At 36.4% G+C, this 14,778-nt stretch overlaps 1 protein-coding gene across 1 annotated transcript; it reads right to left on the bottom strand.

Annotated features, from left to right (window-relative positions):
* Window positions 1-5,862: 5,862 nt before the first annotated feature.
* Window positions 5,863-6,792, bottom strand: LOC128571262 (olfactory receptor 1A1). The gene has a single exon (XM_053571010.1). It carries the CDS (start codon window positions 6,790-6,792, stop codon window positions 5,863-5,865), a length of 930 nt encoding a protein of 309 aa, XP_053426985.1.
* Window positions 6,793-14,778: the final 7,986 nt, after the last annotated feature.

Below are 14,778 nucleotides of genomic sequence, written 5' to 3' on the forward strand. Positions count from 1 at the left end.
TTGGTCTGTAGTTTTCTTCTTATGCTGTGTTCTTTCCTGTCTTTGGTATCAAGGTGATACTAGGTTTGTAGAATGAGTTAGGGAGGATTCCCTCTTTCTCAATGTCATGAAATAGTTTCTGCAGTATGGGTACCAGTTTTTCTGTGTAGGTCTGGTAGAATTTGACTGTGAATCCATCTGACCTGGGGCTTTTTTTTTTTTTTTTTTGGAAGATTTTTTTTTTTTAGTACTGCTTCAATCTCACTGCTCACTACTGGTCTGTTCAGGAATTCTACTTCTTCCTGATTGAGTCTTGGGAGGCTCTATGTTTCCAGGAATTTATCCATTTTCTCTATACTTTCTAGTTTATTGTATAGAGATTTTTGTAGTACTCATAGATGATGTTTTGTATTTTTGTGGTATCAGTTGTAACAGCACCTGTTCCATTTCTGATTGAGCTTATTTGGGTCCTTTCTCTTTAATTCCTGGTTAATCTATTAAGAGGTCTATCAATTTTATTTACCTTTTCAAAGAACCAACTTTTTGTTTCACTGAATTTTCAGGTTATTTGTTTTTCTTTTCTTTTCTTTCTTTCTTTTTTTTTTTTTGCAGTTTTTGGCTGGGGCTGGGTTTGAACCCGCCACCTCCAGCATATGGGGCTGGCGCCCTACTCCTTTGCATGTTATTTGTTTTTCATTTCATTTAGTTTGTCTCTGACTTTTGTTATATTATTTATTTATTCTTGCTGGTATTGGGTTTGGTGTGCTCTTTCTTTTCTAGATCCTTGAGACGTGAAATTAAGTTGTTAACTTGTGATATTTCTGACTTTTGCCTGTGGACAGTTAAGGTTATGAATTTTCCCCTTCAGTTGTTTTTTTTTTTTTTAAATGAGTCCCATAGATTTTGGTATTTTTTGTTTCTTTTGTTGTTCATTTTATATGAGCTCATGATTCCCACCTCTGCCAGAGCCCATCCATTAACATGGCTAGAATGTCCTCTCTGCTTGTCAAATTTCTAGCCATGTTTCCTGCAGTGCACACACCTAAATTTCCTTGGATATCTCCTTTATTATTTTGTATTCCCTCTATGACCATCTGTATAGTCAGGGGAAGGTCATTGGGCATGAGGAAAACTGGGCTCAAATACCTGTATTTGCGTCTTTCTAATTGAAAGATCTGAAATAAGTTATTTCATTTCTCAGAGATATGACTTTCTTATCTGTGAAGGAGGGCTATTACTGTCTACGATACAGGACTATTTTGAACATTAAGAGACAATAATACATGTGATAAAACAGCTGCATGCATACATATGTGTATTTGATACTTAATGAAACGGCTACTTTCTCTAAACCTACATGGCATGCTTTGAACTTTCTTTGTAGTAGCACCTATCACTTTCTTCCTTGTTTCCTTTTTTTCAAAAACAAATCTTTGAATGCCCACTCAATAGCATGTGACAATGAACTATCATGTATCTTTACTGATCTTTTTAATAAATAGGAGACAGTCACATAGTTTGACTTCAGGAAACATTTAACCTAGATTGCACAAGTGTCTTTCTTCTAACATTAGAATCCTCCTTCTCCATCATGACCCCCTTTCTTGAAATCTAGTCATTCTATAAGTCTCTTTAATGATTTCATCTACTTCTGTAACTTTATTTGTCAGGTTCTCTCTGATCATTTCTCTGTTTATATTGCTCCAGCGTGTCATATCTTCATTCTACTTTTTAATTTATACTACCATAAGAGTCAAAGGAACCCTTAAAAATATTCCTCTTTCATGTTTACATGGATGGAGCTGGAACATATTCTTCTTAGTAAAGTATCTCAAGAATGGAAGAAAAAGTACCCAATGTACTCAGCCCTACTATGAAACCAATTTAGGGCTTTCACATGAAAGCTATAACCCAGTTACAACCTAAGAATAGGGGGAAGGGGGAAAGGGAGGGGAGGGAGGGGGCAGGTGGGTAGAGGGAGAGGGATTGATGGGATTACACCTGTGGTGCATCTTACAAGGTTATATGCGAAACTTAGTAAATGTGGAATGTAAATGTCTTAGCACAATAATTAAGAAAATGCCAGGAAGGTTATGTTAACCATTGTGATAAAAATGTGTCAAATGGTCTATGAAACTAGCGTATGATGCCCCACGATCATATCAATGTACACAGCTATGATTTAATAAAAAAAAAATTCCCCAAATGGAAGTAATTTTTCTGAAGTTACTCTCTTGTTGAAGCTCATTCTTAGAACAGCCTCCTTACTTAACTAACATCTTTCATAAAAATTACTACATTGCCTTGTTTCTATTTCCAATTACCTTTTCATCTAGATCCTATGTTTACATCTTCTTTCTCTCTTGTCTAGATTGCTTTAAGAGATGTCTATCTAAATTTCTCATCAGTCCCTCCCCCTTCTTCCTTACTGTTCTCTGTCTACCCAATTCTTGATTTAAGATAAACTCTCATCTTTGTTTCATGCAGTGTTTGTAGGTCTATGTATCTGTCTATCTCTCTATCATCATTTCATAAACACCCTTGGACTCATCACTCAGTCTGAAAATTAGGACTATAGTAGTAACCTGCAATATCTAACTATATAATATCTGACTTTTATTTCCCTATTTATTACTCTTGTTTTTCTCTCATCCTGAATCCTGTGGTCATATTTCTTTTGTTTTTGTTTCGAATGCACTTTTATGCCATCTATAGATATTCCCCAAATGTGTATTTGATATGATACCTATATATTGTATGATACCTATATGTATCAATAATCATCTTTTGGAATTTACATTTTTTAAACTTAATAGTATATTGCTAAATCCAACCAAGTTTTAGTATGTCTATATGGGCTTTCAGAATGAAAGAAATTTCCCTACCTTTAGTGACTGATCCAAATTACCAAGGATATTGTGTTGTTGCTGCACAATGGGGGTCAAGGAGGCCTCTCTGGAACTACCTGGGGTGCTTCTTAGTATTTCCATGCCCAGTAGGGGGAAAAAAGCTAATAGAAGCTATATCAACCTAAAAAAAAAAAAACAAAAAACCCAGTAGTATTGAGGATTCAAACCCCTGAAAAATGAAAGTTTGTGTCACCTGTCCAAGTGTGGACCAAGTGTCAGCTGTTTGTCAGCTTTGCTCAGAGATTTGAGTATCAGATATGTGGTTATCCCTCGTCACAACTCTTAGATTCTGGTAACATGACTTTTCTTTGCCTTTTTTTTTTTTTTTATTAAATCATAGCTGTGTACATTAATGCAGTCATGGGGTACAATGTGCTGGTTTTATATACAGTTTGAAATATTTTCATCAAACTGATTAACATAGCCTTCACAGCATTTTTTAGTTACTGTGTTAAGATATTTATATTCTACACTTAGTAAACTTCACAGGTACCCTTGCAAGATGCACCGTAGGTGTGGTCCCACCAATTATCCTTCCTCCACCCATCCTCCCTCCTCTCCTCTCCTTTCTTTCCCCACTTTACCTTTTTATTCCCTTAGTTCTCGTGGAAGTAACTTAGTCCTATGGTTTATATACTCCGAGTGACCTTAACAGCCATCTTTTTCTTTGTTAGTTTCCTTTAGGATACATCTATGTGTCTAATTCCTTGTATTAAATTTTCTTGGTTTAAATATGTGTAAGAGGGACTCTACCTAACAAATTCAAATGTTGTGACCTGAGTGTACCCTCATATTAACCTTAAATAAAACAAATAAATATGCCATCTGTGATTTCTGTTTCCTGAATGAATACCAAATGACCCTAATTGACATGCCAGCTATATAGCCTTTTCCAGTCTTAGTCAATCTGAGGGATCAGTAAATGAAGTAATTTAAATTAAAGTGTTACCATTGCTACAGGACATGTTGGACAGAATTGAAAGAAGATGATTGAGACAATGACCTGACATGCAGGTGGAATGATCTTTATTTATTTATTTTTTTAAATTAAATTTAATTTATTTATTGTATTATATCATAGTTGTGTACATTAATGTGATCATGGGGCATCATACACTGGTTTTATATACCATTTGACATATTTTCATCAATTTGAAGTTAAGGCTATAGACATACTCATAGATTTTTATGGTTATTACAGGTAATATGTGTAGAATAGCAAAGAAATAATATAAGTTTGGTGCAGCAGGTAGGTGGTATGGAATTCTCTTGAGTCTGCATTTCTTCAGCTCTTATTCAATAGTATCCTCTTTGGTGCTTATTATTTCACTATGGGAATTATCTGATATATTGCATTCCATTTGAGTTTAGCTATGACAGCATAATTAACCTTGTTTAAACATAACATTGTAGGATTAATTTATTCACTTAATACACTTTTACTATTTACTAGTAGTGTTCTAACTGCTGAAGGCACAGCAGTGAACAAGACAGATCCCAAACCTTTACACCTGGGTGTGGAGAGATAGACAAGAAATCAATTTATATAACATTTTCATAGCCTTGGAATTTCCCTAAATGAAATACCTTTATTCTCTCAATTTGGTCATTCACTCACACAGTTTTATATTCATTTGTAATAAAATATTTTTTGGTTAAAAAGAACATAATTGTGGTAGTTCTCATTCTTGATGTTTTAGGGTCCTAGACACCATTAAAAAGTCACTACTGTCTTTTTCCATTATCCATGGAAAAATTCTTGGCAATGTGAATTATCTAAGGAAAATAATTTTATATTTTTAATGGCAATTAAAATACAGAGATGATAAAATAACTAACACACTGTTTTAAGGTACACTTATCCCACCTCTTCAAAATATTATCCAATTTGGAAATATGAGATTTATGAACAATTGTTTATGCTATTAATATTTTGAAGAAGTTTCATAATGGTCTCATAAATAGGATCAAATCATAGATAGTGGAGTTTCTTAGTGGTTATTTAGTGACCTGCTGGATTATCTATGTGGGGGAATATCACCTACATAATAAGGACTGGTCACCAGATCAAAATCTCATATTCCCTGGGCCATGCTGGAGAAACGTGGTCACATTATTTTTGATACTGATATGTTTCTTCATTTATTATATGGCACTCAATCTTTATAATCACTAGAACTTTATTTCATGTTATAATGAATTAAACCAACACTTTTTTATATCAATTAAATCAGAATATTTATTCCTTTAAACTTCAACAAACCTATTGATAACTGTCACTTTAGTAAGATTTTAGAGAGAGTTATATTATCTTGGGATAATTAACTATGAAATAAACATAAAAATATTCCCTCAGGCAGTTTCTTTAAAGGTTTTAAGGATGGGTAAATAATGTCCAGTCTGATTATCTCTAATTATTATCAGATTACTTTTCAGAGACTAATTGTTTTATTCAATCATTCTCTCCACCAGTATTTATTTGATGCAGTTCATGATTGAGATTGTGAAGGTACAGTTATGTGTTAAGATATCTCCTATCCTTAGAGGCTTATAAGCCTAGTGGGAGTGATTAAACATACAGTCAAATAAAAACTCACATGTGAATAGTGGTTTATAGACTTTAGAGCAGAAGCTAGAGTGGTCCCCACTCCCTATGGCACTTGCTCAGGAAGTTATTATTATTCCTAATATGTGGATGTGGAAGTTGAGGCTCATACCCTCCCAACTTTACTCTGATAGTCAGTAGCATGTGTGGGACGTGAACACAATGCTGCCCCTCTGCCAAGGAGCTAAAATATGTTGAAAGTGACAAATTCAATAAGGTGTCTCATCAAACTATTATATAATTTCTGAGAAAGGAGTTTCAGGATGGAAAGATCAAAGGTGGATTCATGTAGGGTAATGACATTGGAGCTGGATTTCCAACTGTATCCTAATTGGTGACTGTGGTATCCAATGTATGATCTCACATGGGTTATGTGGAGATTCTCTTGCTGAAGAGTTTCCTCAGGGCAGCCTTCATGTCCTGATTTCTGAGACTATAAATGAAAGGATTTAACATTGGGGTCACTGCCATGTACATCACAGTTAGCACTGCATCTTTTAGGCTGTAACTGGTCAGAGGGCGGAAATACATGCCCATGACTGTCCCATAATACAATGAAACAACTGTGAGGTGAGAACCACAGGTGGAGAAAGCTTTGAGAACACCCTTAGTGGATGGAACCTGCAAGACTGTGGAAAAGACACGAATATAAGAGATAATGATGAACAATAAGGGAATAGAGAAAACACCAACCCCTAGATACATCATCTTCACATTAAAGTGGATGTCAGAACAGGACAGCTTGAGCAAAGGGGTAATGTCACAGTAGAAGTTGGCCACCACCTGGTTGCCACAGAAAGATAGACTAGCTGTAAGCAGAGTGTGGGGCAGGGAATTGGCATTCCCAACCACCCAAGATCCAACAACTAACAGAACACAAGTCTTCGGACTCACAATTGTTGTGTAGTGAAGTGGGCGGCTGATGGCCACAGCACGATCATATGCCATGGCAGCCAGAATATAGCTGTCTGTGTTACCCAAGGCTATCATGAAATACATCTGTGTTAGGCATCCCCCAAAGGAGATGGATTTGCTGCCCAAGAGATGGTTGACCAGCATCTTAGGGATGGTTACAGATGAGAAGAAGATGTCAACTAAAGAGAGGTTGGCAAGGAAAAAATACATAGGGTTGTGAAGGCGAATGTCAGAAAGAATAGCCAAGATGATGAGCAGGTTTCCAGTCAATGTGATGGGGTAAATGAACAGGAAAAGGATGAAGAAGAAATCTTCCTGCTTCTGCTGATCTGTAACTCCCAGGAGAATAAATTCCAGGGTAGAGGATTGGTTTTCTTCCCTCATGGCTTCTTCAGCATGAAAGGAAGAGGAATCTAGAATTATTAGTGCATTTATAGTATATAGTCATCCTTCTTATCTATTACTTCTGACTCGATCGATCAGCTGTCTCCACCCCTGGGCCCACTATGTACAGAGATATCCAATACTTTAGGGAAGAAATTAAGGAGAAAGTCCTGTTGCTCAAAGGCAATGATGATTTGTCATTCATACTGCATGGTCATGTCTAAGAAGTAAGCAATCTGTGAATCAGTGTGCCCATACTCCCTGATCCCAGCACCACTACTCATTTAATAAATCATTTAATAAATTGTTAAATTTCATTTTCCCTACTCTAGACATTTTTCTAGGCCTCATGGAGAAATCATAAGTACATGAACAATATAGTTATCCATTCATTCAACATATAAGACATAATCTCTCTTCTCAAGGACTTAAAATTCAATGGAGGAGTCAGAAACATTCACTAATTTTATTACACATCCGAAAGAATGGGCAGCATTTTGAAGTTTTTGACAAAATACTCCAGTGCAAAAGGTTTATTGGTGAAAGGACCAGCACAGAAATTAGAAATTATTCCATTGAACAAACTCAGAATGTTCTCAGAGCCCAGGAGGTAATGGTGTCTACTTGGGAAGATTGTTTCGCAAGAAACATTGGGTTTAGGTTCTACCAAAACAAGCTTAGTGGATTTTCTTTCCAGGTCTCTATTTTCAAAGTAAACTTTCACTACTTCCTTTAATAGATTTTGTCTTCTTGGAAAAATCCTCAAATATATGTAATCACAATGCTTTTCTCTTCAGTCTTCTCTTTTTTTTTGTGGGGAACAGAGTCTCACTTTGTCACTCCCAGTAGAGTGCCCTGGTGTCATAGCTGTAGGAAGCAACCTCTAACTCTTGGGCTCAAGTGATTCTCTTGCCTCAGCCTCTTGAGTAGCTGGGACTACAGGCACCCACCACAATGCCTGGCTATTTTTAGAGATGGGGTCTCGCTCTTGCTTAGGCTGGTCTCGAACTCGTGAGCTCAGGTGATCCACCCACCTTGGCCTCCCAAAGTGTTGGGATTATAGGTGTGAGCCACTGCACCTGGCTCTCTCTTTCTGTTCTTAATTATTTCTTTTGGTGACTCATGCAACTGCATAGCAGCTTCAACAACTGGTCAGTAAAGTCTCAGGTTTGTATCTGTAGGCTTGATCTCTTTTCCCCATATTTCCACATTCAGACATCCTGCCAACATGTCTGAACAAACAGCACACACTGCATATTCAACATGAGATGATTGCAAAAATTTCTCTTGTGGGGGAAATAAGGTCTTGTTTATTTTCATATACTCTAGATTATTGTAGAGATTGGTTCATTGTATGCACCAATGAGTCTTTACTCAATATTTCTTGAGTCAAATCCAGGTTTATTTCTTGCATTCCCCATATGTAGGATGCTCATAAGCACAATCACCCACTTTAGGTCTCACTCCAACATCTAATCATGTTGATTTCTCCTTTAAAATAATTGCTTGATTCTGTCTCCCTAAATAATGCTTTAGCTTAGATCATCATCATTTTCTACCTGAATTAGTGTAATGCTAACTGAGCTTGACCACAGGTTCTCTCTTTGATCCATCTTGCATTCTAAGGCATACTAGTTATGGCAGTGACTACCAGCTAATTAGCTAAATCCACAATGCTCTTCTTCCTGTATGCTCAGACTACTGTACCGTGAAGTGTGGTCATGTGACTGAGATCCAGCCAGTTCTTTCATGTGCCACAGTTCTGGGCTTCTCCATATTCCTTACCTTTGCTTGCTAATTGGATGCAAATTTCACACTGTGAGAAAGCTGAATGGGATAATGGAGACGCTTTGTGGAATGAGCTTGTGTTCCTTGAACTTCATATCCAGGAGAGCCACCCTCCACCAAAAATACCTACTGGAATTGTCATGTAGAAGAAAAAGAACTCTTTATTCTATTTAAGTCATTTTATGTTTTTTTATGATCAATTTGTAATAGTCCAGGATATGGACTATGTAATTAGCCATAAGTAATAGGCTATTTTTTCTAAATCTATAATTAATTCAATCAATTCTCAGTGTCTCATACAGTACATGTGTGCATCATACACTAGGCATGTGGGTGTCTAATTTATCACATCTAACTATGCTGTGCTTTCCCATCTCTGCACCTAAAAAAGTTTAATTTGCTCTCCTGAGATGCCCTTCCCTTTTTTACACGAAATTGTACCTCTGGGTTCAGAGGGTTCAGTAAATGGTAAATCTGGAGGGCTGTGAGACTATGGTTAACTCAAGCTGTATGGAAGTGTGAGATTTCAAAGGTGATGTTCTTGGCATCATGGACACTAACTAAGCTGTTATTAGCAGGTCCCATTCCTATTGAAACACATAGAACAAAAGGATAGAATTCACAGAAAATATGATTGGCCCCAAAGAAAACTCAAAAGAATCTCTAGATGAATTAAGATATTTCAGAAGTTTGTTTGCTGTAAATCAGTTTAAAAAAAAAAATACTGTTCTTATACTTAAGTAATGTAATTTTAGGACGGATGTAGTGTCTCACACCTGTAATCCCAGCACTTTGAGAGGCTGAGGCATGAGGATTGCTTGAGGCAAGGAGTTTGAGACCAGCCTGAGTAAGAGCAAGACTCTGCTTCTACAAAAAACAGAAAAATTAGTTGGGCATGGTGACAAATGCCTGTAGTCCCACCTACTTGGAAGGCTGAGGCAAGAGGATCACTTGAGCCCAGAAGTTTGAGATTGCAGCAAGCTATGATGATGCCACTATACTCTAGCCTGTGACAGAAAAAAGAGAAAAGAAAAGAAAAAAAAAGAAAAGATAATTTTAACAAAGACTTTTCATTCAAAATAGTAGTAAAAAATTTTCAGGAATCTAGAAACAATTCTAACAAAAGAGGCCCAAAATTGGTTTCAAAAATTAATAAATTTCACTGAAGGACAAAAAATAATCTAAATAATGGGGAGATAAATTATTTTAATGGAAAAACCTTCATGTTGTAAACAGGTCTGTTCTCTTCTAATTAATCTCTAAATTCTATGCAATCTCCATCCAAATACAATAGCTTCTTTTAAACAGGGAATTTAGCAAACTTACTCAAAAATTCATACAAGAGAATAAAGAGCTAAGAAGAGCTAAGGCAATTTGAGGGAAAAAACATTAAGGAAGAAGGAATTGTCCCATCAGGTATAAAAATGATTTACTGTGATAATGCAAACATTGAAGTAGTACTGGCTTAGAGACAGACAATAGACCAATATAATAGACTACAAATCCTGGACACAGGTTCAGCATTTCTCAGGTGGTCTATCACATGAGTTGGTTTTGAAATAGGTAAAGAAATGATAGACTGATTACTTAGCAGAGGTCTGGGACAATTAGTTACCTACAAGTGAGAAATAATATAAAAAATAATTCTGGGCAGCGCTTGTTGCTCAACGGAGTAGGGCACTGGCTCCATATGCCGGAGGTGGCAGGTTCAAACCCAGCCCGGGCCAGAAAACTGCAAAAAAAGAAAAAAGAAAAGAAAAATTCTTAATGTATTAATTGTGAAAAGCAAAAGTTCAAAAATTTAAAGGAAAATATATGTATGATCTCAGAGTAGGCACGAAATGCACAAAATACAAAAAAAATATTATAAGCTTTGACTACTTTAAAGCCCTGGCATGAAAAAGACATCATAAAGAAAGGAGAAAGTCAAGTCATGGCTAGGGATATCTACTACACACTTATTCATTAAGGATTAATATTTAGTATACAGAGGAATTCTACACTCTTAAGAGGAACAAAAATACAGCTGGTATTAATGGACAATAAGTTTGAGTTGGCAAATCACAGAGAAGAAATTGGTGTGGCCAGTAAGTGAAATAGCTTAAACTAAATTAAAATTAAAACAAAATTTTGTATCTTTTAGTTTGCATTGAGCAAAATATAAAATTCTGAGAATTTTAAGCATTAGAAAGAGATGGAGAAATGAGGCCTATATTACATTTGGAAAACTATTAGCCCACATCTAGAAAAGCTAAAATTCATATGCCCTACCCTGCGATTATGCTTTCTGATTAGCCCCTAGAGAAACTTAACATACAGGTTCAAGAAGATAAGCACAAGAAAATCTCAGCTACTCTGGGGACCAGGAGGATCCCTGAGCCTGTGAGTTCATGACCAGCCCTGATAACAGAGAGAGATCTTATCACAAAAAAAAAAAAAAAGACATGCACAAGGATGTTCATTATTATATAGGAAACTTACTCACAGGGGAATGAATAAGCAAATTGTGTTATTTTATTAATTAATTCTGTATGACAGTTAAAATGAATACATTCACATGGATAAATTAGAAAAAACAATGTGATAATAAAAAGCAAGTTGATGGAAAATATATGACATCACAAAATATATGTAAATTTTAACATATAAAATGATACACTCATATGTAGTAAAAGCATAAATCCTAATGGAAGAACACTACCAAAAATAGAACAGTGGTTATCTCTTGAGTGAAAGGCAGAAAAATAAGATTTGGGATGGGAACAAGAATTTCAAGTGTATATGTAGTACTTACATTAAAAAAAAAATTTGGAGCAAATATGACCTAGTGTCCCACTTGTTAAATTTAGAAGGTGAGTTTTCATTATGTTATTCTCTGGGGCGTACTGAGAATACAATATTTTAACAATATTATAATAAATGAATTTAATTTAAAATAAAGATTTCAGATATTTGGTGATGATTTGGTCCAGTATATGGCCATGGAGCTGGGGGGCTCAAATCCATGTTTCACTGAAGATAGGAGAGAGAACTGTCCTTGTGAAGGGGTTGAGGCTAAATGGAGGCTTGTGTATACTGAGAAGAGGGACCCAGAGTAATATATCATGCTTGGATAGATAAATTCAACGTGGAAAAGATTCAGGTTAGAAGAAGCAAAACAGAAAGAGGATCAAGTAGTAACAGATTTTAACAATCTTTTGGTAATGTTATTTAATGGTGCAATGCTATTCTCTCCCCCAGCTCATTCATTTTGTGTGCACCTACTGTTTGTCCCCGTAGTGATCTCCAGCCTCCTAAACTCTGTACTGCACGTCAGCTGGCCAGACCAGTTATCGCAGTTTCATCTCTGTCTTCCAAAAAATGGGATGATTATGCTCACTTCCAAAAGCTTCAATCCTCAGACAATCTGTTCATACTCTTACTTCCTTCTTCCAGGGTAGCCAAAGGATAGTGAAGAAATCACACAAATTTGGCACCAGAATTCATGATTTTTAATTTCGTTTGGACCTTCACACTTTTCAGCAGGCCTCCTTCCCCTCATTACCTACGGCAGTCCATCAAAACCTTTGCTATTCTCTTCAAACTCACTGTGACCCCCAGGTGACTATGCTCCCAGAGACCTGTGTATTATCTCTCTCTTCACTAAAAAATTGAAACCAAGAGGGGAGTATTTCCTCAATATTTTCCATGATATTTTCCAATACGTCATTTTTATGAACCTACCTCCATTCTTTTCCTCCCAACACTTAGAAGAAACATTCAATATTCTCTCATCCTTATCCTCTGTTTCCTCAGCTGTTTCTTCCACCCCTTTTTCCTGCATTTTCTCTCTCCATTATCTACTTCAACACCAGTTCTTTCCTTTTAACTGTCAAACACACTGTAGCCTCTTTAGTCACTCAATGAATCTTCTTCAATTTTGTAGCAACCACTCTTTTAATCTTTGTCCTTTCTTTCTATTCTTTTTATTTTTGTTTACAATGACATCTGTTGACTCGATTGAAAAAATATTATACTGTACAAATGTCATTGTATCTATTTCTTTAAAATCACTCACTTTTTACCTATCAGTTAATAGATAAAGTTCAAGTGCCCTATCATGGAGAAAACCTCAGCAACATAAAGGACAGTGGAAGGTAAATTCAGGCAAAAATGTGTTATACGTCTTTATCAGGAGCAGAAGGTACAGTACAGGTCAGAGAGCAGGAAGCCACAAACTTGGAAAATAAGTTTTATATTATGGAGTATTTTGATCTAATTTAAGGGCTTTATACTTTATTCATTAGGAAATAAGAATTAGCAGAGTGAATATGGGTTCTACTACCCCTTTCTCGTAATAGAGATAGTCATCATTTTGTTTCATGTTAAGTACAGATATTTGAGCCTGTACATTGAATGAGTAATGAATGTGGCAATGTTTTAGTTTGATTTTTTTGATAGTGAAATATATCTTTAATGTGCTTAGAGAAGGTAACTTCATTTTTTAAAAATTAAAAATTTATTCTTATATATTTATAGATACAACTTGATATTTCAACACATACCTATGTTGTATAGTGATCTAATCAGATTAGTTGGTATATCCATGACCTCATGGGTTCATGAATTCTTTGTAGTGAGAACCATCACAAACCTCTCTTCTAGCTATTTTGTAATATACAATATTTTATTTTTAATCATGGTCATGATTAAAAGGGAGCAGAAGCTACAAGGGATTAAAAGGGAGCAGAAGCTACAAGGGATTAAAAGGGAGCAGAAGTTACAAGATACAAGAGATTGATTTATTCCTCACATCTAATTGTAACTTTGTATCCATTGAGCAACCTTTCCCCATCCTCTTCTGCTCCCTTCCCTTCTCACGCTCTGGTAAGTAACCACATTATGAATGACAATCTGGGGCAAGGACAACCACAAGGTGAAAGAAATAAGAGCGTTCAAGAATGTAAGACAAAGTTGCACCAGAAAAAGAGAAATGGTTGGTCTAATCAATGTAGGAACTAAAGAAACAAGGAACAAGAGAAGAGGTTTCTGAGCACAGGGACTTGAGAATAGATACTCAGGGCTGGATATTAGAGTGTTGTCACTGAGAGAGATGATTTCTTTGGAAACACTGGAGAAAGAGGTAAAAAGACCTTTCTACCACCAGGGAAAGCAGCACCTCCTAAGGTGCAGCAACATGAATTCCAGAGATGGTTAGAACCTTGAGTTCACTGGAATGAAGCCAGAGTCTCAAACATTGCTTTGCTACTAATACCCACTTTCTTGCAAAGTGTTGTCCTTTGAGGTATCAGTCACATGAGTGTGATGGTGCTGAGGACAGTTTTGCTGGGACAAAAGTGACCAAATACTTTTCCTTGTCATCTGGTAGCAGCATAAAAGGCCAAGATGCATATTCTGAGTGCTTTGAGACTTCCCTGATAGTCTGGCTCATCAGTGCTTTGAAAATGAAATATCATAAGTTTCCAGAGGGGCCCATTAGTACGCACCATTTAAAGCAAAGAATGGAAAGTGGTTTTAGGTCTTCTAAGAAAATACACTTGTGCCGGTGTTCATATACACTTCCTCCCACCCCAATATACACCATAGGAGGTAGAAAGAGCTTAAAGACTGAGAACACCAAATCAGAATTACTCCTTCCTGATCTTGTTTTTTTACAGACAGGCACCCAAGGAGAAGCATTAACAGAAAGGGCTCTCTCTCTCTCTGATCTGATCTTCAGAACTTAGGCCCTGAAGTCAGGCCAAGAGTTGAGTCTCAGTTTCGCTAATACCTTTCTTTTGACTTTTGGCAATTCAATTTACCATCGTTTTTTTCATTTGATAAATGACACAATAATTCTCCTTACCTTGTGGTGTTTTGTGAAGGTCAGAGGAGATAATGCATGTAGTGAAGTTGCTGGGTGTCTAGCTCTTGATGTCACTGTCATAGACTCTTTTCTAATGTCTACTGTCTCTCCTACTTGTGGAATCAATTTAGATGTTACTAAAAAGAGTCCTGGCCCTTGGTTGTCACTCCTCTTCCACAAAAGAGAACTTAACAGACAGTTGGTCTAGGACCAGCTAACATCTGTTTTGGGGGGCAGGTGTGCTGGAGAAGTTGTAATGTATTAGTCTGGGGAGCAGGTCACTCTTCCTATTTCCCAGACATGCAAGAGATAGGATTGGGATGATTTGGAAGGAGGAGCCCCCAGTTACCTAA

The sequence above is a fragment of the Nycticebus coucang genome, chromosome 18 (genome assembly GCF_027406575.1).
Source record: "Nycticebus coucang isolate mNycCou1 chromosome 18, mNycCou1.pri, whole genome shotgun sequence".
Classification (NCBI taxonomy): Eukaryota; Metazoa; Chordata; class Mammalia; order Primates; family Lorisidae; genus Nycticebus; species Nycticebus coucang.

Bases quoted from the DNA above. Each gene is read 5' to 3' on its own strand.
- LOC128571262 (XM_053571010.1), bottom strand. From the start codon at position 6,792: ATGAGGGAAGAAAACCAATCCTCTACCCTGGAATTTATTCTCCTGGGA.